A 22,189-nucleotide genomic window follows, 5' to 3' on the forward strand; every position below is an offset into this window, starting at 1 on the left:
TCTATATCAAGTAAAGTAATATTTCCCATGACCCGACTTGTTTTTGCAGAATATTGAAATTGAACAACACTGCTTGTATGACACTCATTTACAACAATCATGTGATTTCATGACAAAGAGAGAGACACACACACACACACACACACACTGTGTTTCTACTAAATTTACTCACAAGGCTTTGATCAGCCCTGGGCTCTAGAAAAAGTCACTCATGCAAGATGCTGCTCAGTGGAACTGAACTTGGGAACATGTGGTTAAGAAGCAAATTTCTTAACCACGCAATCTGCCCAATTCAGAAAATGTTGGTCTGTTGCATGTAACTCTTCTCCAGGAAAGAGTTGAATTCAATGCTGCAAGCTAATAAACCTCTTTTAAATTCCAAAGTACTACTCCTGCTTATATTAGTGAAGCATATGCAATTTTTACTTTGAGGTTGGTGCAGTCACCCGTAAAAAGTATCTTGGTAATGGAACCCAATGAGACACTAGTGACAGACTATGAACCGGTAATGACCTCTTTACCTTTTGTTTGGTGCCTCATTGAATCAGCCTTTTATATTGTCATTCAAGAAAGTTGTTAACACTTCATGTGACACAAGACTTAAGCTGTTTTTTATAACTGAACATATAACCCTATGATAGATGATGATATCACTGCTACGGCTGGAATAGCTGCATTATGGCTAACGAACCTGTCTTTTCTAATTGCTTTCCATTTATTAGCTGAGGCTGCAACCCCACCTCCTCATCATCAAGACTGACAAAAAAAAAAAATCTATATTATCATTCTACTGCAGTAACAGTTTAACTTTGGAACAAAACTGAAGACATAATTTATAATACGCACGGCATTTATTTATAGCACTCATAATGCCAATGCAATTCACTGATAAACTATTGTATTATTATTTATATTACTATTTATATTATTTATACTATTTGTGAGACTAATAAATATTTTTAAATGACATGCACATATACACACGCGTGTAAGCAAAAGATATGACAAAAGGGGGGAAAGATGGTTATGTTATGAACTTCATAACATTACCATCACTTTCCTTTGTCATCTCTTTTTCTTATATTGCTCTATACTCATCTTAACACTCTGTTCTGAAACATACGTGTATTGAGTTCTACACCAGGTTATTGCCTCACAATACCTAAGCGAAATATATATATATATCACTTTGATCACTTTGACCGACCAGTCCGTCAGGCGTCCATTTGACGCCGCTGGTCACAGCACGCTGTCCACTCCTCTCTGGATCGTGCCCCTCTCATCCACGTGATCCCAATCATCCTCTTGAAATTGTCACTCCACCGTCGTGGAGGTCTTCCGAGTGGTTTTTTCCGCTCACACGGGTACCACTCGACAACTGCGTGCATCCACCGATTATTAAATAATAATAATATATATATATATATATATAATATATATATATATATATATAAATTATATATATCATCATTATCGTCGTCGTTTAATGTCTTCTTTCCCTGCTAGCATGGGTTGGACGATTTGACTGAGGACTGACGAACCAGATGGCTGCACCACACTCCAATCTGATCTGGCAGAGTTTCTACAGCTGGATGCCCTTCCTAATTCCAACCACTCCGACAGTGTAGTGGCTGCTTTTATGTGCCAATGGCACGAGGGCCAGTCCAGCGGCACTGGCAACAACCTCGCTCGAATGCTTTTTCACGTGCCGCCGGCACAGAAGCCAGTCAGCTGCTCTGGCAACGATCGCGCTCGAATGGTGCTCTTAGCGCTCCACTGGCATGGGTGCCAGTCATCGAATTTGATTCGATTTTGATTTATATATATATATATATTCTTAATACTTTTATTTGTTTCTGTCATTTGACTGTGGCCATGCTGGAGCACCACCTTTAGTTGAAGAAATTGACCCCAGGACTTATACTTTGTAAGCCTAGTACTTATTCTATCGGTCTCTTTTGCCGAACCACTAAGTTACAGGGATGTAAACACACCAGCATCGGTTATCAAGTGATGGTGAGGAGACAAACACAGACACACAAACACACTCACACACACACATAACGGGCTTCTTTCAGTTTCCTTCTACCAAATCCACATACAAGGCTTTGGTCAGCCTGAGGCTATAATAGACGACACCTGCCCAAAGTGCCACGCAGTGGGACTGAACCCAGAACCATGTGGTTGGTAAGCAAGCTACTTACCATGCACCTGAGTCTCTTGATGAAAGTCCAAGTCGGAGATCCATATACAAGCACAGATTCAACAACTGCTCTGAAGAACTGTCTCTTCAGTTTATCTGGTAGGGTTGACTTCCATATTGTTCTAAGACCATGCAAGATCTAATATCTTTATAATGTTCAAAAAAGATATTATACAGCATACAAAGTAATAATAAAGATTTCTTAAAGGTTTACCAATATAGTTGTGCCAGAGTTTGTCTTCCGATTGACGTCAGTTGTCTTATTCTTGACTGTGTATATAAAACTAACCTGGACTGAATGTAAGCTACGTTGTACGTTGACAACTTGCAATAAAATGACAGATAGTGATTAGAAGTCAGATCAATTGAATAATAACATAAATGTAACTATTATAAAAAAAAAACCCAACAAAATTCCCTCTCTTGCAGATGATGTGAATATTTATTTCTTTATTGCCCACAGGGGGCTAAACATAGAAGGGAGAAACAAGGACAGAGAAAGGGATTAAGTCAATTGCATCGACCACAGTGCGTAACTGGTACTTATTTAATTGACTCCCGAAAGGATTAAAGGCAAAGTTGACCTTGGTGGAATTTGAACTCAGAACGTAATGGCAACTGAAATACCGCTAAGCATTTTGCCCAGCATGCTAATGATTCTGTCAGCTTACTACCCTACATGATATGAATATTATTAATGCACAGGAGTGGCTGTGTGGTAAGTAGCTTGCTTACAAACCACATGGTTCCAGGTTCAGTCCCACTGCATGGCACCTTGGGCAAGTGTCTTCTACTGTAGCCTTGGGCCGACCAAAGCCTTGTGAGTGGATTTGGTAGACGGAAACTGAAAGCAGCCTGTCGTATATATATATATATATATATATATATTATATATATATATATATATATGTGTGTGTGTGTGTATATGTTTGTGTCTATGTTTGTCCCCCCAACATCCCTTGACAACCGATACTGGTGTGTTTATGTCCCCGTCACTTAGCAGTTCGGCAAGAGAGACCAATAGAATAAGTACTAGGCTTACAAAGAATAAGTCCAGGGATCGATTTGCTCGACTAAAGGCATTGCTCCAGTATGGCCACAGTCAAGTGACTGAAATAAATAAAGGAATAAAAGAGAAAATGGTGAACTGACAGAATTGTTAGCATGCTGGGCAAAATGCTTCGCGACATTTCTTCTATCTTTACATTCTGAGTTCAAATGCTGCCAAGATCAACTTTGCTATTCATCCTTTCGGGGTCGATAAACTAAATATCAGCTGCACACTGGGGTTGATGTAATTGACTTACCCCCTCCCTCGAAATTGCTGGCCTTGTATCAAAATTTGAAATGAATATTATTAACAAAGTTTGTGAGCTGATAGAATCATTAACACTCAGAAGAAAATACTTGGCAGTGTTTTGTCTGTCTTGATGTTCTGAGTTCAAATACCACTGAGGTCGACTTTGCCTTTCATCCTACCAGGGTCAATAAAATAAGTACCAGTTAAACACTTGGAGTTGATGTAAACAACTTACACCCTTTCCCTCCTCTGAAATTGCTGGTTTTATGTCAAAATTTGCAACAAAATGTTATTAACAATAACTCTTCTGAGAGGTTTTTATATTGAAGGTTGATACCAGTGCTCCCTGTTTGGCTCCTGTGCTGGTGGCACATAAAAAGCACCTTCTAAACGTGGTCAATGCCAGTGCCCCCTGACTGGCTCCCATGCTGGTGGCAAGTAAAAAGCACCCACTACACTCTCGGAGTGATTGGCGTTAGGAAGGGCATCTAGATCTAGAAACATTGCCAGATCAGATTGGAGCCTCGTGCATCCTCTTGGCTTGCCAGTCCTCAGTCAAACTGCCCAACCCATGCTAGCAAAGAAAACGGATGTTAAACGACGACGATGATGATGATGGAACAATAGTTATTTTTATTATTAGTTCACATTTTTTGGAAATTTTAACAAGTATTCATTCAAATATATCCACTCAAATTTTCATTGCCCTTAACTGCGGAAAGCATTATTATACACTAATCTGTTGCCATTGAGGAACGTCATGTCTGAAAATACATTTTGTTACTTTAAGGCAATGTGACTCACAGAAAATACTAATTCTAATTTTTTTCATAGATATTCAACATTACTGGAATAACCATGAAATTTAATTTCACAGCTAAGGGTTAAACCAAAAATATTTCTTGGCATTCTACAGAATTTTTTATAAAAAAAAAGTAATTTGAAGTCGAATGTTTTAATTCTTTTTTCCTCTTTAGATAAATAGTTGTGCTGACACAGGAATGAATAAATTGAATATTTGCAAACTGATTGGATAATCTTAAGAAAATTATAGTTCTATGTAGATCACAAGAACTCTTAACTGTTATGGTACTTTTGAGGTCATAGAGTAGAAAATGCTTTTGTGAGTCAGACAAACTTGAAACTAACAATGTTTGTGTGTCTTTCTAAGGCCCACAACTAAACAGATTTAATGACAAAGTGTTTCACCTTATAACTTGTACAGTCAGTAATTAACCCTTTTATTACCATATTTCTTTTAAAATATTCTACATTTGTTTTGGTTAATTTTTAAAATAATGAAGAATTTAGTCAAGCAACAGTTATTATTAAGCTAGTGTTTAGAACAGAAATTAACATAAAATTTTGATGAAAGCTTTTAATTTAGATCTCTTTAAACAGGAAGTTTGTATCTTAGAACCAGGAAGGGGTGGTTTCAGGTGGGTTGGTATCAAAAGGGTTAATGTGTGTGTCTATGTGTGTGTTAGATCCCAGTAATCTAGCAGTATGACAGAGATAAATAGAGAAAATAAATACATGGTCGATATGCGGCGAGCTGGCAGAAACGTTAGCACGCCGGGCGAAATGCGTAGCCGTATTTCGTCTGCCGTTACGTCCTGAGTTCAAATTCCGCCGAGGTCGACTTTGCCTTTCATCCTTTCGGGGTCGATAAATTAAGTACCAGTTACGCACTGGGGTCGATGTAATCGACTTAATCCATTTGTCTGTCCTTGTTTGTCCCATCTGTGTTTAGCCCCTTGTGGGTAGTAAAGAAATAGATATACTTAAAACTCTTCAAGGTGAAAACCCAGCATGGCCACAGTGCAATAGCTGAAGGATAAACAGTTGTAAAAATGATTTTAGTTCAACCGAATTGAAATGTCAGAGGCAGTAAAAGAAACAAAGAAAAAAAAAAAGAAAAAAATGTGAAAAATATAGTTTTGGAAATGTTTCATTTTACCTTTTGATGTCACTGTTTGAGACTGGTCACCCTTTTAATATATTGGTGTTTGTCTTCTTTTATATTCATGCAGGTCAACCATAGTGTAGCTGTCAATTTGCTCTCATCTTTCACATACCCATGTGTGTTAGATGATGAGTGAAGATGAAAAACCTTTTGTATGTTCATCTCCAGGATGTGGGATGGTAAGTACATATGTGTGTGTGTGTGTGTGTGTGTGTGTGTCTACATGCGTTGACTTTCTTATTCGGGTGCCACTTTGGCATGTGGTCTGCCCGGTCATTTACACTTTAGCATACAGTCTAATCCTAACTCTAAATCTCATTCCTAAACCTAACTCTAGTCCTAGCCCTATTCCCAACCCGGATCGGGTCATTTCACAGTGTTAACTATGGATACTGTGGTAGACTATACGCTAAAAGAGCACCCTTATTTGTTTGTTTGTCTAGTTTTGAATTAATTTATTCATTTTTAAATAACTCATTTTAATTGTGCAACTCAAAGTAGGTGAAGCTATAAAAAAATAGCACTTAGGAAAAAAAGTTGAAAGCTGCTTGTGGGGCTTGAACCCACATCTTTTGTGGACACGACAGATGTGCTATCCTTATACCAAAGTATCCTTTTCAATTTTTTTCCATCAATTCTAGAAGCTTTTGTTCTTACAAGTGAGAATTGTATGTTGCAAGAATTTATTATTTTTTTTTATAAATTTCAAGAGATATGAAATAAATTTTCATAGTGGAACAGAAAAGAAGTTTAAAACTATAAATTATAATAACTATTTTTTTTGTTTTTGTATTCAACAGAATTGCTAAAATTTAGGAAGGAAATTTTTTCTTTTTTTTTTGTAATATCTGTGAATAAATAAGCTTATTAACTCCTGACATTATTTAGTTGCTATTATAGCTTCCTTTGCTTTTTGTTTTTTCATAAATTCATTGTCAGTGCCTAGTATAGACTGGTTTATGTTAGGAGTGTTGTCTGGCTCTGGTTACACAAGTCTGTAGCACATTTACTGTTGCTGCTTGAGAGGACAGCATCACTGGATTACACATACTTTATTTGTGCTTATAAACAATGAAATATTATTGAGAGCCACTGAAAATTTTATTGCAGAATGATGTTAATGTCATGAAAATTAGAAACTGCATTGCAGGTTCAAATCCTAGTTGAGTTATTTACATTTAGTTTCTAACCCTAATCATTAGCCAAGATGGACTCTTCTTTATATGACCTGTTATTCATGTGCTACATGAAGATAATCTTCATTGGATGACCCAGTCTTCCTTAAGAAGTTTCAGGGTATTTTAGGAAGCACTGAAAGAATTGCATCCATGATACAGGTTCAATTTACGCTAGAGCTATTTCACTAATAAGTGTTAAGGGAATTTTTTTTTCATTTCTATTATGGATAAAAATTTAATATAGTGTTTCATTTAGACAGATCTAGTCTAGTACTTGGTTTAACATACACCACCACTGAGTTTTTGGGTATCTTTAGTCAAATCCAATCTATAGCAAGCATTTGGCCAGGGCCCCCCTGTTTCATCATCATCATCATCATCGTTTAACATCCGTTTTACATACTGGCATGGGTCGGACAGTTTGACTGGGGACTGGCAAGCCAGGAGGCTGCACCAAGCTCCAGTCTTATCTAGCAACGTTTCTACATCTGGGAGCTTTTTACATGCCACCGGCATGGGAGCCAGTCAGGCAGCACTGGCATCGGCCACGTTCAGATTGGTGCTTTTTATGTGCTATCGGCACAGGAGCCAGCCGGGGCAGGAAGTGGGGGCTGTTTGAGGATAGCATTGTGTTTTGCTGTACTACTTCATTGTGTAGCATTAATATTTGTTAGAGGGTAAGGTGGTAAGTTGGCAGAATCATTAGTATGCCGGGCAACATGCTTAGTGCCAATTTATCCGTCTTTACGTTTTGAGTTCAAATTCTGCTGAGGTCGACTTTGCCTTTCATCCTTTCGGGGTCGATAAAATAAGTACCAGCTGAGCATTGGGGTCAATGTAATTGACTTACCCCCTCCCTGAGATTGCTGGCCTTGTGCCAAAATTTGCGAATAATATTTTGTGAGAGCTTCGAGTGGATTGGTTCTCTGGCAAAGACCCATTACCAGCTGCAACATTGTGATTAACACCTTGGGAGGCTGACCTAATTACCAGCAAGCCCACCTATGCCTTCTGAATGAAAATAGAGCTTAGCAGTTACCAGTGTGTTATGGTCTCTTTGTTCCTGTCCCTCCTCACCAGTCTCCAAAAGGTCATTATGAGTGCCTCTGTCTTCCTTTGTCTAAACCCTTAGGATAAAAATAACAATAATAATAATCATAACAAAAAAACAAAAAACAAACAAACTGCAAAAGGTGCAATTGTTATTTAGCCACAAGTTATCCCCTGATCAAGCAGATGTGTGATCAAAGGCACTCCAGCCATGACCGTCACATCTTGTTACATATATAGGACTTCATTGTTCAACGCGTTCTTTCTGTTTTTAAGATGCTAAAATACTACAATATGTGTGAGATTTGGCTGCTATTTCTAGCAGATCAGATAACCACTGAGTAGTTCCTTTGGCTTGTCAAATCAACAATTGTTTATTCTCTGATTTATGTCCTCCCTCTCTTTAACAACCAGAAGTTTTTCTTTTCTTTTCTTTTTTTGTACCACTTCCTGCTGTGCCAGTATAACTATGTACTTTGCTACTCCTACCTGCAGACTTCGCAAGTCAGCAGACATTTGCCATTATTGCTAGAACTATTATTATCTCTGGCCTAATGCTAAGTGACCGTTCAGTATTTCTGTCTTGTGTATTGTTTAAATTTCTGGAAAGGTCACCGAAGGAAGTCTTTGTTGCATCAATGATATTTCAGTTGTGTCTATAGGTATTTATATGCATGCGTGAGTATATGTGAGTGTGCGTGCGTATTTGTGTGTGTTTGTGTGTGCATGCATGCTTGTGTTTATGCATATACACACACTCACTCAGAAATGTTACAAAATTGTTAGAAAATGTTTGTATATTAACACATGTATATATATAGAGATATATAGATGTATGTATATATGTACATAGACAGTAAATCTGTGTATGTGTATGTATATCCATCCGTCTACCTATCCATCCATCCATCCATCCATTGTGTAATTCTTTTTTTTTTTTATTCCTTGTCAGCGATTTACCAATGAAGATCACTTGACTGTACACTTGAAGAAACATGAGATGTGTTTAACCTTAAACTCTGGCAGCAACAATAGAACACCGAACAATTTATTTTTAGGTAAGTTCTTCTTATGTGTTGGATGAGGTTACACAGCGAGGTGGGCAGCTAGTCTTGCCCCATGTCCTGAGGCTTTCATCTTTAAAGTTCACAACAGAACAACCGTGTTGAAAAGAGCATCACAGAGTTACATAAAACAATAGACAATATATATACATATTTACAAATATATATATATATATATATATATATATATATATAAAGTTAATCCAAACAAGAAAGCACAAAAAAAACACAACAACGTGAGGACGTGGAACAAATATAGTATTATTGGATGCTCAGGAAAGAAGGAGGGTTTAACGTTTCGAACAGAGCTCTTCGTCGGAAACATAGGAGAAGGAAAGATCCAGAGAAGGGAAGACAGAGAAAAAAAAAATCGCCAACGGTACACACGAGGTCTGCATCAGTTTTTAGAAATAATGTAGAATTATTACTGAATAGTTTTATTTGTTGATGTTGAAGCCTGTAAATACTTTTGAAGATAAATTTAGATTTTATTGGTGTAAAAATATCCTTTTATTCTTTTGCTTGTTTCAGTCATTTGACTGCGGCCATGCTGGAGCACCGCCTTTAGTCGAGCAAATCGACCCCCAGGACTTATTCGTTGTAAGATCTGGCAATGTTTCTAAAGCTGGATACCCTTCCTAAAAAGAAAGAGAGTATAAATTATAAACAATGTAAATATATAAATGAGAGAAAAATTGGAGGGCTTACAAATTGTAATGGAAACTACTTCATCATGTTAATAACTAATTAAATGGTGTAATTACTGTGTTTAATGAGCAACAATGTTTGTAAATAGATTTATTTGTATTCTTGTATATAGGCATATTTATGCTCATTTAGAGGTGCCACCAAAATAATCAAAGGTACATTCAGTTAGAAAAGTTGGCACGGATATAAAATTTAAAAATTATTTACTTTATATCTAGGTCAAGAGCTAGTTAATTTATTTGATAGTTCATTAAATTAGGTAAGTTCATCAGAGAAAGAAATTGATTTAAAATGTTTATGACAGCACTGGGAATATAGCTTTGGAGAATGTTAGATGCAGTCCAGGTTAGGAAAGATGAGTGTTATGAGATGATGCGAGAAGACTGGATGGAGTGCAGTAGACTTCCCTGTAGGAGTTGGATGTAGGGGTTTTACTGGGACCAGACTGAGATGCTGGTTGCTATTAATTGGCATCAAACATCCCCATGCAAATGCCATCTTGAATGAGATCCAGGCAGCAGCTAAGAGTGTCAGCAATTGGACATGGCTGCAAAGGAATGATGAAACCTAGCTGGAAAGGTGATGATCTCAAAATGGATTTGAACTCAAATTCTAGTCAGTCAAGTCAGTAAATGGGGTGAGGTAGGAGTTGGGGGCACATGTGCTGTAAAGCCATCAGATGGAAGGACCTGAAATGGTATGCATTCTCTCCTGATGACTTGGGAAACTGTCTGATGTCTGGTATTTGAAGAATTTGACGGGCTGCATTTGTACAAGCAAGCTGCTTTCAACTCTCTGGCAACAGATAAAAAAGAATGTCGTGTTTGGCACATCAACGTCATGCCATGTACACTTTCTTGGTTATTGTTACCCCCTCAACATCATCCCACACAAGCAAATACATACATACATACATACATACATTACATTCTTTTATTTGTTTCAGTCATTTCACTGTGGCCATGCTGGAGCACCACCTTTAGTCAAGCAAATCAACCTCAGGACTTATTCTTTGTAAGCCTAGTACTTATTGTATCGGTCTCTTTTGCCTAACTGCTAAGTTACGGGGATGTAAACGCACAAGCATTGGTTGTCAAGCGATGTTGGGGGGACAAACATAAGCACACACACACACACACACACACACACATATGATGGGCTTCTTTCAGTTTCTGTCTACCAAAGCCACTCACCAGGCTTTGGTCGGCCTAAGACTATAGTAGAAGATACTTGCCCAAGGTGCCACGCAGTGCGACTGAACCTGGAACCATGTGATTGGTAAGCAAGTTACTTACCACACAGTCACTCCTGCACCTATACACACACACACATATATATATATGTGTAGGATGTTTGCGAAAATTTCCATAATTTCTTTGAGAAAACTTAGTTGATTTTACTCCAAAAATATTTATAAACTATAGTCCTAAAGGCATAGGAGTGGCTGTGTGGTAAGTAGCTTGCTTACCAACCACATGGTTCCAGGTTCAGTCCCATTGCATGGCACCTTGGGCAAGTGTCTTCTTCTATAGCCTCGGGCCAACCAAAGCCTTGTGAGTGGATTTGGTAGACAGAAACTGAAAGAAGCCCGTCGTATATATGTATATGTATATATATGTGTGTGTGTTTGTGTCTGTGTTTGCCCCCCCCCCCATATCGCTTAACAACCAATGCTGGTGTGTTTACGTCACCATAACTTAGTGGTTCGACAAAAGAGACCAATAGAACAAGTACTAGGCTTACAAAGAATAAGTCCTGGGGTCGATTTGCTCGACTAAAGGCATTGCTCCAGCATGGCCACAGTCACATGAACTGAAACAAGTAAAAGAGTAAAGAGTATGAATTATAGATTTGCTTTGAATGTTAAAGACCATACTAGGATCTTGGAAAGTAAATAAGAATAAAAGACAGAATTGTGAACAGGAAGCTTTTGACACATTGTATAATGTTTGCTGATGAGGCTGGGATTAGTTCTACTTAATTTAATGCTGAAGTGACGAATGCAGTTAGTCTAGTGTAAACAATTGCCTCATGTGGCGAACTGAAATAGTTAACACAAGTTGGCTTTTTCTAGGATTGAAATATCACTGGCTTAGATTTGTTGGTATTCACTGTTCATTTCTCAATGGCTATTTGCTGTCTCAGTTAAAGACAGTGTTTGAGATACTTTCAATTGTTTGTAAATTATGAATAGTTAAGGCAGAGGTTCTCAACATTAGTGGTACCCCACCCACGGGTGTGCAGAGCATGTTGAAGGGGGCGCTAGGCTTTAGTGGGAGGTGAGTGGGTCAGTGGGGAGTAACTTAATTAACATACTTAATTTTACAGGTTGTATTAATCATGATATACCTTATGAAACTAGCAATGGTTATTAAAGTAAAATGAGAGGTAAGTATATATTGCGGCTAAAGACAAGTTTGAAAAAGAATTGTTAATTTTTAACATTATTTTGCTTGCAATAATTAATTTTTGATGTTATATAATTTGCAATGTCATAACTGTGGCCAGTTCCCCCTGACTGGCTCCCTTGCCAGTGGCATGTAAAAGGCACCATCCGAATGTGGCTGATGCCAGTACCCACTGACTGGCTCCTCTTGCTGGTGGCACGTAAAAAGCACCATCTGAATGTGGCTGATGCCAGTACCCACTGACTGGCTCCCTTGCTGGTGGCACGTAAAAAGCACCATCTGAATGTGGCTGATGCCAGTACCCACTGACTGGCTCCTCTTGCCGGTGGCATGTAAAATGCACTGTCTGAATGTGATCGATGCCAGGCCTGCCTGACTGGCTCCTGTGCTGGTGGCACCCACTACACTCTCGGAGTAGTTGACGCTAGGAAGGGCATCCAGCTGTAGGAACTTTGCCTGATCAGATTGGGGCTTGGTGCAACCACTGGCTCTCCAGACCTCAGTCAAATTGTCCAAACCATGCCAGCATGGAAAATGGACATTAAACGACGATGACATCAGTATATATCATGGCTAAAGATATGTTTGAAGAAGAATTATTAATTTTTAATGTTATATTTCTTGCAATGTGTGAAGTAAATTTACAACTTTTGTCTTCATTAATTTTTTTATCATTTCATTGTTAAAAGCTTATACAATCCATTTTTGAATAAAATTTATAGATTATCATCATGTTAAAGTTATTCTAGTTGTGATACCTCACTCGCAATTTAGTTGGGCGCTAGGCATAACAAGTACTTAAAAAAGAATGCTACAAACAAAGAAATGGTTAAGAACCACTGACCTGAGGAATACGTTTTCAATGTCATCATCACAGCTGTTGCTACTTGCTGATGGTTAGATGACACTTAATGAGGTAGATTTTCTACAGCTGGATGCTCTTCCTGTCAGCAGCCCTTGTTTATTATAGAAATGAAATATTTTTCATTTCATCAGTTTTCTCATCCATTTTGGTTTAAGAGAATGTAGATACTGCTCGATTTTAGCTCAACTGGTATTAGTAAAGATGTGGTATTGGCATTCACACGCAGCACATATATACATGCATATAGGAGTGGCTGTGTGGTAAGTGGCTTGCTTACCAACCACATGGTTCCGGGTTCAGTCCCACTGCATGGCTCCTTGGGCAAGTGTCTTCTGCTATAGCTTTGGGCTGACCAAAGCCTTTTGAGTGGATTTGGTAGATGGAAACTGAAAGAAGCCCATTGTATATCTGTGTGTGTGTGTATGTTTGTGTGTCTGTATTTGCCCCCCCCCCCCACATCGCTTGACAACCAATGTTGGTGTGTTTATGTCCCTGTAACTTTGCAGTTCAGCAAAAGAGATTGGTAGGATAAGTACTAGGCTTACAAAGAATAAGTCCTGAGGGTCGATTTGCTTGACTAAAGGTGGTGCTCCAGTATGGCCGCAGTCAAATGACTGGAACAATTAAAAGAATAAAAGAATATATATCTGTGTGTGAGTGTGTGAGTGTGGTGGCGATGAGGATGGAGGTCACTGTAATGAGGTCAGTGGTTAGAGCTTAGATAGTCTGGAACCAACTGATGTTGAGACTAGTAGGAGGTTGCTTTTATAGTTGACAGTGGGCTCAAATGCAGTTTTGGAACAGACTGTCTTGTGATTATTTGAAGGCTGTGATTGGTTGGGTTGCATATTGGCGCCCGATAGAGTAAGAGACAAATTGCACCAATACCAACCAATCGGAGAGGTAGACACAATGGGGTCCAAAGCAGTGCCCAAAGGTTAGCTGTTACTTGCTACATTCGTATGTATTTAATATGAGGGGAAGCTCACTAGAGTTTGCTACAGTTCTGACTTCAAATTTTGCTGAGGCCGACTTCACCTTTTATCCATTGGGGGGTGGTCAATAAAAGAAGTACCAGTTGAGCCCTGGGATTGATTACATCATTCCCAGTACTCTACTCCCGTAACTACTCCTGGGTATGAGTTATATAAAAAAGTAAAATACACCCTTTCTGCTAAGCCATGTCAAGCAAGTGTGGCAGAGTGGGCTCATCAAACCAGTATCGTCTCCAACCATCCTCTACTCAAGTCACTTAATGTCCGGGACAATTTCTATTAAAACAGCAAGAGTGTTTCTATGTAGTTGCTTAGGCTGCTAGAAACAGCAGCCAAATTTTGTTGATAGTCATTCTGTTTTGTTTAACAAAAAATTTCTTCATTTGTTAAATTTCAACTCTATTATTCATTTATTTTTATTTTTTTAATTCTATTTTGTATTATTATATTTTACTTCTCAGGACTTTTAGTCTTACCTGCTCCGGTTAATTCTGTGAGAGTGGACAGCAACCTGTCATGAAAGTCTCACAGAGTCTCTTTCCGCTAATTATAAGGCTCAGTACTTAGGTATTAAGTATCATGGAAGATACTTGGCACCCATGTACCAATCTCAAAATCATAGCTGTGTCCAACAGAGCAGTTTTTTTGGGCATACTCTGTTGTTGTTGTTGTTATGATAGACGTCGCACAGTATACAATATTGTGAGGTTGTTGATTGAAGATATTGTGTCTGTTGGGGGTTTGCACTGTCTGTCAAGTCACAACAAGGACCTCAGACAGACAGTACTTTACGCAATAAGCATGCAGTTCCAAGTAATGCTGACTTTTGTAATGCATCTAGATTGTAGGGTATTTCTAAGTTTACAGATGTTTTTTCAGATTGGGTGGTATTGAACCCAATGCTCCAATGACAATAGGGATAACCTTTATGTCTGACTCTCATAGCTGCCTCATCTTAGTGATCTCAATTCTCAGGTCTCCAAATTATGAACCTTTACTCTTTCTTTCATGATCATGATATTATTATTATTATTATTATTATTATTATTATTATTGTCATTATTATTATTATTTGTTTTCTTTCTTTTTATTTTTTTTGCTGTGTACAGATCAAACACCAACCCCTACTAAATTTCTTAAGAACTGTGAAGAGATTGGATTATTTCAAGATTTAACTAAGAACCCCTTTGAAGAAGCTTTTAAAAAAGCATCCGAAACTGGCGGCAATGATGTCTCCTCTGATGTAAGTTATGCCTTATTCACCCCCCCACTCTCTCTAAGACAAAGCAACAATCATGAAATAGGAGATTCATATTCTTCCAACAACATACAAATATATCCGAACTTTAATTTAGTTTACTTCTCATACATTATTGTCACACTGCATCTCCTTTCTTGGATAATTGCTTCCCATCTTGGTTGTAGTGTGTGTGTGTAGAGAGAGAGAGAGAGAGAGAGAGAGATGCATGAGTGTTTACTGTGTGCATATCTGAGTGCTGTGTATATATGTGTGCCCGTATGTAGATGCCTGCATGTTGGTTTTGTGTATGTGTGTGTGTGTGTTTATGTGTGTGCATTCACACATGCATGTTTGCAAGTCTGGGTGCTGTGTACATTCATTTACATGTACTGTGTGTGTGTGTGTGTGTATGAGAGAGAGAGAGAGAGAGAGAGAGAGATGCATGAGTGTTTACTGTGTGCATATCTGAGTGCTGTGTATATATGTGTGCCCGTATGTAGATGCCTGCATGTTGGTTTTGTGTATGTGTGTGTGTGTTTATGTGTGTGCATTCACACATGCATGTTTGCAAGTCTGGGTGCTGTGTACATTCATTTACATGTACTGTGTGTGTGTATGAGAGAGAGAGAGAGAGAGTGAGAATAAGGAATCAAATGAGATCACCACTAGGTGAATTATTAGGGTTCTGGCCTTTAGGTTGAAAAGGTCAATGCTTTAGATCTCCCTGCTACTGTTACTGACTTGTGCCCTTATTAAGGACACTTAAATTATCACCCTTCAATCTTCCATCTTTGTTCATAGACCTCTAAATATGGGGGAGTGTCATGTCTCTGTCTCGCTCACTCTTTCTGTGTCCCTATCTATTTATTTATCTGTATGTGTATATTTCCTTGTGTGTGTGTGTGTATCTGCCTCCAGTGCCAAAACATACTGGTACCAAAAATAGGTTCAATGTCCAGTCAGCTGTATCAGATTACCAGCATCCAAACAGCTGCATACAGTCATCTCATTTCATTCTCTGGTTTAACACCACAGCTTGGATCTAAGGTGCTTCTAGCTGAGTCCATTTTGTTGCAAGTATCTAAGCCAGGTCTCTAGTTTGTGGATAACTTGCCCCTTTCTTCTCACTAGTCTCAAAGGCCTTGAGAAATGGTTCACTGGTGTAACCCTTTCCTCTAATTAAGTCATAAAAGTTCTCGTTATTGTCTTGTTAATTCCTAGTTGAACCTGTTGATTCATCCCATCTTATACGATCCTATTATGGTACCTTAGCCCATGAAACGTAGTTCGTTAATTATAGTAAGATAAGATACAAACTACTTACCTACTAAGATCTATACCTCACCAATATTAATTCTAAACATAAAGAATATTACATAAAAAAAAAAAATTGCGATAAATATAAAAATTATGGTCAAGCACATGATTTTGGGTTCAGTTCCAAGGCATGACACCTTTGGACAAGTATCTTCTACTATAGCCTTGGGCTGACCAAAGCCTTGTGAATAGATTTGGTTAATGGAAACTGAAAGAAGCCTGTTGTCTATTCTATGTGTGTGTGTGTGTATACACACACATAGGCGCAGGAGTGGCTGTGTGGTAAGAAGCTTGCTTCCCAACCGCATGGTTCTGGGTTCAGTTCCACTGCATGACATCTTTGGGCAAGTGTCTTCTACTATAGCTTCAGGCCAACCAAAGCCATGTGAGTGGATTTGGTAGACAGAAACTGTAAGAAGCCCGTCATATGTGTGTGTATATACACTCACACACACATACACATGCGTGTAAGTGTGTCTGTTTTCATCTTCTTGTCTTGATATTGTGTTGTTATTGTAAACAAATGTTGTTTGTTTGCAATGTTCTATGAAAACATGTCAGTCCATGGGGAAATATTCATTTCACTTGGAAACAGGTAAGGGTTGACAACAGGGAAAGCATCCAGTCCCAAAAAATCTGTCTCAATAAACTCTGTCCAACAAATGCCAATATGGAAAAGTGGACATTAAAGTAATGATGACGACGATGATGATGATGATAAATATTATAAAAATATAAAATTCATGATTAAAAATAAAAATCTAATCAACAATCAAGACAAAATCAGAGTGAAAATGTGTGAGAGAGAGAGAGAGAGAGAGGCTGTATTGCAGGTCTGATTAAACCAGATTTGATTATAGTGCATTGGACATTTTGGGCATTGCATTATTTACTGACCATTTCATCTGGTCTCTGAGCATTAATTCCACTGTCTGATTAAGTTAGTGTTTTTGTTATACAAAAAAAAAAAAAAGAAAATATAAGAAAGTGGCCCAACAACAGCAATATTTCATATATTTAACAAGGTAGCAACAGCGAATGGTTGTAAGAGGTTTATTATATTGGAAATAGATTTTATTTCTGCATTTTTCCAATTCACAATTGTTGTCATCATCATCATCATAACTGTCTCCATAATCATTCCCAATATCAAAGAAGCCTCTATGTGTTCATATAACGTAGAAATACCATCCAGATCTTCCTTCCTCATTGACTGTAGTCACTGCATAGAGACTCTCCTATTACTTCAGTTGTCCACAGAGTCTCTTTTGCTGGCTTAAGGGTCTACTTAAAACCTTTTCTCTTTTGACTCAAGCAATCGCATACTGCCTCTGGTGTTTGCTGATGCAACACCTTAGAGCTTCCTTCATTGACTCAAGTGATTGCCTAGTCTCACTTGGGAGTTTAAGTAACAGTGTAGAAGAGCCTGTCTTGGTTAAACTGCATCTGGTTCTGTAGTTCAAATGTCTTATTTTCATAAGTTTTGAATTAAAATCTTCCACCCAGCCTTAGTCACAATTTATGTTCCTAACACCAGCTTAATGATAACTAAAGTTATTTTACTAAATTCTTTGTTATATTTAACCCTTTTAAAAACAATCCAACTGAAACCGGCTCTGGCTCTGTAGTACAAATGTCTTGTTTTCATGTTTTGAATTAGAATCTTCTACCAAACCTTAGTCACAATTTATGTTCCTAACATTAGCTTAATGATCATCATTATCATCATCATCATCGTTTAACGTCCGCTATCCATGCTAGCATGGGTTGGACGGTTCAACTGGGGTCTGGCAAGCCCGAAGGCTGCACCAGGCCAGTCAGATCTGGCAGTGTTTCTACAGCTGGATGCCCTTCCTAACGCCAACCACTCCGAGAGTGTAGTGGGTGATTTTATGTGCCACCGACACAGGTGCCAGACGAGGCTGGCAGACGGCCACGCTCGGATGGTGTTTTTTATGTGCCACCGACACAGGTGCCAGACGAGCTGGCTGACGGCACGCTCGGATGGTGTTTTCTTATGTGTCACCGACACAGGTGCCAGACGGGGCTGGCGGACGGCCACGGTCGGATGGTGTTTGTTACGTGCCCTCAGCACGGAGGCCAGTCGTTGCGGTACTGGCTACGATCACGTTCGGATGGTTTTCTTATGTGCCACCGGCACTGGTACCACACAATACAAATATATTTGATCATTCTATGTTATTTTGATTGGTTCGATTTGATTTGATTTGATTCGATTCGATTCTCACTTGCCTCAACAGGTCTTCACAAGTGTCACAAGAAGGAAGGTATGCACAGGTGGACTGACTACGTCCCAGGTAGGGGCCACGGATTATGGCTTCACTAGTCTTGCCGGGTCTTCTCACGCACAGCATACTTCCATAGGTCTCGGTCTCTAGTCATTTCCATGGTGAGACCTAACGTCCGAAGGTCGTGCTTCACCACTTCGTCCCAGGTTTTCCTGGGTCTACCTCTTCCACGGGTTCCCTCAACTGCTAGGGATTGGCACTTTCTCACACACTATCTTCATCCATTCTCGCCACATGACCATACCAGCGCAATCGTCTCTCTTGCACACAACAACTGATGCTTCTTAGGTACAACATTTCTCTCAAGGTACTAACGCTCTGTCGAGTAAGTACACTGACATTACACATCCATCGGAGCATACTGGCTTCGTTCCTCACAAGCTTACGCATGTCCTCAGCAGTCACGGCCCATGTTTCACTGCCATGTAGCATAGCTGTTCGTACACATGCATCATACAGTCTGCCTTTTACTCTGAGTGAGAGGCCTTTAGTCACCAGCAGAGGTAAGAGCTCCCTAAACTTTGCCCAGGCTATTCTTATTCTAGCAGTTACACTTTCAGCGCACCCGCCCCCCACTACTGACTTGGTCACCTAGATAGCGGAAGCTATCAACTACTTCTAGTTTTTTCCCCGGAAAGTGACGGAAGTTGTTTTCTGCAGATTTTCGGAGGTCAATGCTCCAGAGCATCTGCCACATACAAAAACTATCTTCCCAGTTAGCCTACCTTTGACATTGCTGCACCTCTTATGTGTCCATAGCTTACACTGGGTACATCTTATAGAGTTTCTACCTACACCTTTTCTACAGATCGAGCAGGGCCATCTTCCTGAGGATATTTGTGGATTTTCTAACTTTCTACTTATTAGTACTTTGGTTTTAGCTAGGTTGACTCTAAGGCCCCTCGATTCTAAACCCTCCTTCCCACCTGGAACTTCTCCTCCAGTTCTGATAGTGACTCAGCGATTAGAGCGAGGTCGTCAGCATAGAGGAGCTCCCAGGGGCAACCTGTCTTGAATTCCTCCACAATTGCCTGGAGGACTATGATAAATAGGAGGGGGCTGAGTACTGAACCCTGGTGGACCCCAACCTCTACCTTGAATTCTTCTGTGTACATGCTGCCAACTCTAACCTTACTTACGGCATCTCTGTACATGGCTTGCACAGCCCTCACCAGCCATTCATCTATCCCTAGTTTCCTCATTGACCACCAGATGAGGGAACGGGGGACCTATCAAAGGCTTTCTCCATGTCAACGAAAGCCAGGTACAGGGGCTTATCTTTGGCTAGGTATTTCTCCTGCAGCTGCCTTACCAGGAATATAGCATCAGTGGTGCTTTTCCCTGGGACAAACCCAAACTGCATCTCATCTAAAACTAACTCTCTCTCTAATTAGTTGGGCTATGACCCTCTCCGTAACCTTCATTACCTGATCCAACAGCTTGATACCTCTGTAATATTTGTATCCAGGGCATCACTTTACCTTTGTAGCAGTTGACTAGTATGCTGCTACACCAATCATTGGGTATGACTCCTTCGTGTATCACCTGGTTGACTATACGGGTGACTAGGTTATAGCCGACACTGCCAGATATTTTGAGCATATCTGCAGTAATTCCTGATGGGCCTGGGGCTTTCCCTGTCTTCATGCTTCTAATTGCCTTAGCTACCACGGAACTATCAACTCGGATAGCTGGTCCCTCTGTTGGGTTATTTTACTAAATTCTTTGTTATATTTAAAATTAATTGAAAGAAACACAGAGCGTCTCAAAATGAATACTGTAGCGAAAGGGTTAATGATAAAAAATAATAGGAGTTTTTAGACATGAAATGGCTATGAGATACCTCCTACCCCATCCTGAGTAAAATAGGAATGAAAGGGGTCCCGAGGCAAAAAGTGGTTGAGAACCATTGATGTAAAGGCTCTTTGTTGGCTTGTGTGCCCATGGTGTGCTCCCACATACTAGTTAATTGTTTGGATCAGTTTAATCAAGAACCTCATCTGATTTCTGTCACTTCCATAAAATTTGGTGACCTTGTATCAATGGTAGGACATCGCAACCACATTCATGATTATCATAGCCATCACCAACTCCATTATCAGTATCCACATTAGCAACATGTGGGTGAACAGAGGGACTGTTGTATGAACCAAACTTTTTCTGTAATGGTTATTTAGCATATAATTCAGCTTTTAACATGTCGTTTATCTCTGCTTAATTACCTTAATTTCTAGTTATCCCTCTTGTTTGCCTACCTTACATATACCTGTTTGTGTAATTAGCTAACCCTTTTTATCTATTGTCTCTATCAGTCTGCCTACCTATTTATCTCCCCTGTCACCTATCCACTTCTCTATTTATTGCTTCTTTCTCTTTCTCTATATCATGCCATTACAGAGCGCATCCTTGTGTAAATCCTAAAGGTATTAATTGAGTGGAAATGGTTTTAAAAGGAAAGAAAGCAATAAATTCAAACATGTTGCATTGCCACTTGTTATGACGACAATGATGATGTTGCCATTGTAGCTGCTTCAGCAGTTGTTGCCATTGTCACCGTTGATGAGAGAATGGTATTTGTTACTAAAAGAGGTGACCATGGCTGGGACAGCAGTAAAACTACCAAACTAAAAACAAAAAGTCTATTTTGAGTTCTAAGCTTTGTATGTTTGTGGTTTGAGTTTCAATTCCAATTTCAATGGTTGTGTTGGTGGTGTTGTTTTGTGTTGGTGGTGGTCATGTTGTTGGCAGTGGTGTTGATGTTGGTGGTGGCGGGAGTGATGGTGTGGTGGTGGTGTTGGTAGCAGTGGTGATTGTGGTGGTGATGTTGTTTTTGACTTTACCCACCAGTCTCTGCCTTTGGTTTACAAAACTGTACCTGGTAAGATACTGTTGTTGAATCAGTCATGCATGTGCATAAGTACTTGCACACACACACACACACACTTGCTCTCTCTCTCTCTCTCTCTCTCTCTCTCTCTACTTTCACAGACTCATGAACTCAAAAGAATCTCTAGAATATTGCATTTAGGATCTGAACTGTATTGCAAAAAAAAGCAAAACAAACAAACCCAAATCCGTTTTGAATATTGTTTCCATTAATACATCATTGTCATTGCTGTTATCTTGTCATTGTTATCACTGTCATCATCTTCATCTTGTCATTGTCTGTCATCAGTTGTATGACTTTCCATCAAGTGATTTTTTCCCCCCATCTAATGGCTAATTAAGTGTTGTTTCATTGAACCAATTCTCATCCAAACAAATTTATGGAAACGACTTTTTATATTGAAGAATTTTGTTAATATATTATTTTGGGAACCTGTGGGGAAGAGGTAGACCCAGGAAGACAGAGGACGAGGTGGTGAAGCATGATCTTCGAACGTTGGGCCTCATGTAACTGACACCCATGCTGGTAGCATATAGAAATCACCCTTTGCCCTTTGGGCCTTACAGACGTGATAGGTGACCGAGACCTTTGGTGATGTGCCAAGTGAAAATCATAGTTGTGGTCAATGTTGGTGTCACATAACTGGCACAAGTGCCAGTGGCACGTAAAAAGTACCCATTACACTCTTGGAATGGTAGG

General features: G+C 39.3%; 1 protein-coding gene across 3 annotated transcripts in view; it reads left to right on the plus strand.

Annotated features, from left to right (window-relative positions):
• The window catches only part of LOC115220882 (cyclic AMP-dependent transcription factor ATF-2), a 107,954-nt gene that overhangs the window by 71,468 nt on the left and 14,297 nt on the right, over nt 1–22,189 (plus strand). For all 3 annotated transcript variants that reach the window (XM_029791071.2, XM_029791073.2, XM_036510475.1), the window contains 3 exons: nt 5,537–5,648; nt 8,650–8,755; nt 14,847–14,980. In XM_029791071.2, the coding sequence (XP_029646931.1) occupies nt 5,595–5,648; nt 8,650–8,755; nt 14,847–14,980 (294 nt within the window). In that variant the 5' untranslated portion in view covers nt 5,537–5,594. The remainder of the gene's footprint in view (nt 1–5,536; nt 5,649–8,649; nt 8,756–14,846; nt 14,981–22,189) is intronic.

This window comes from Octopus sinensis, linkage group LG17, assembly GCF_006345805.1.
Source record: "Octopus sinensis linkage group LG17, ASM634580v1, whole genome shotgun sequence".
NCBI classification, from domain to species: Eukaryota; Metazoa; Mollusca; class Cephalopoda; order Octopoda; family Octopodidae; genus Octopus; species Octopus sinensis.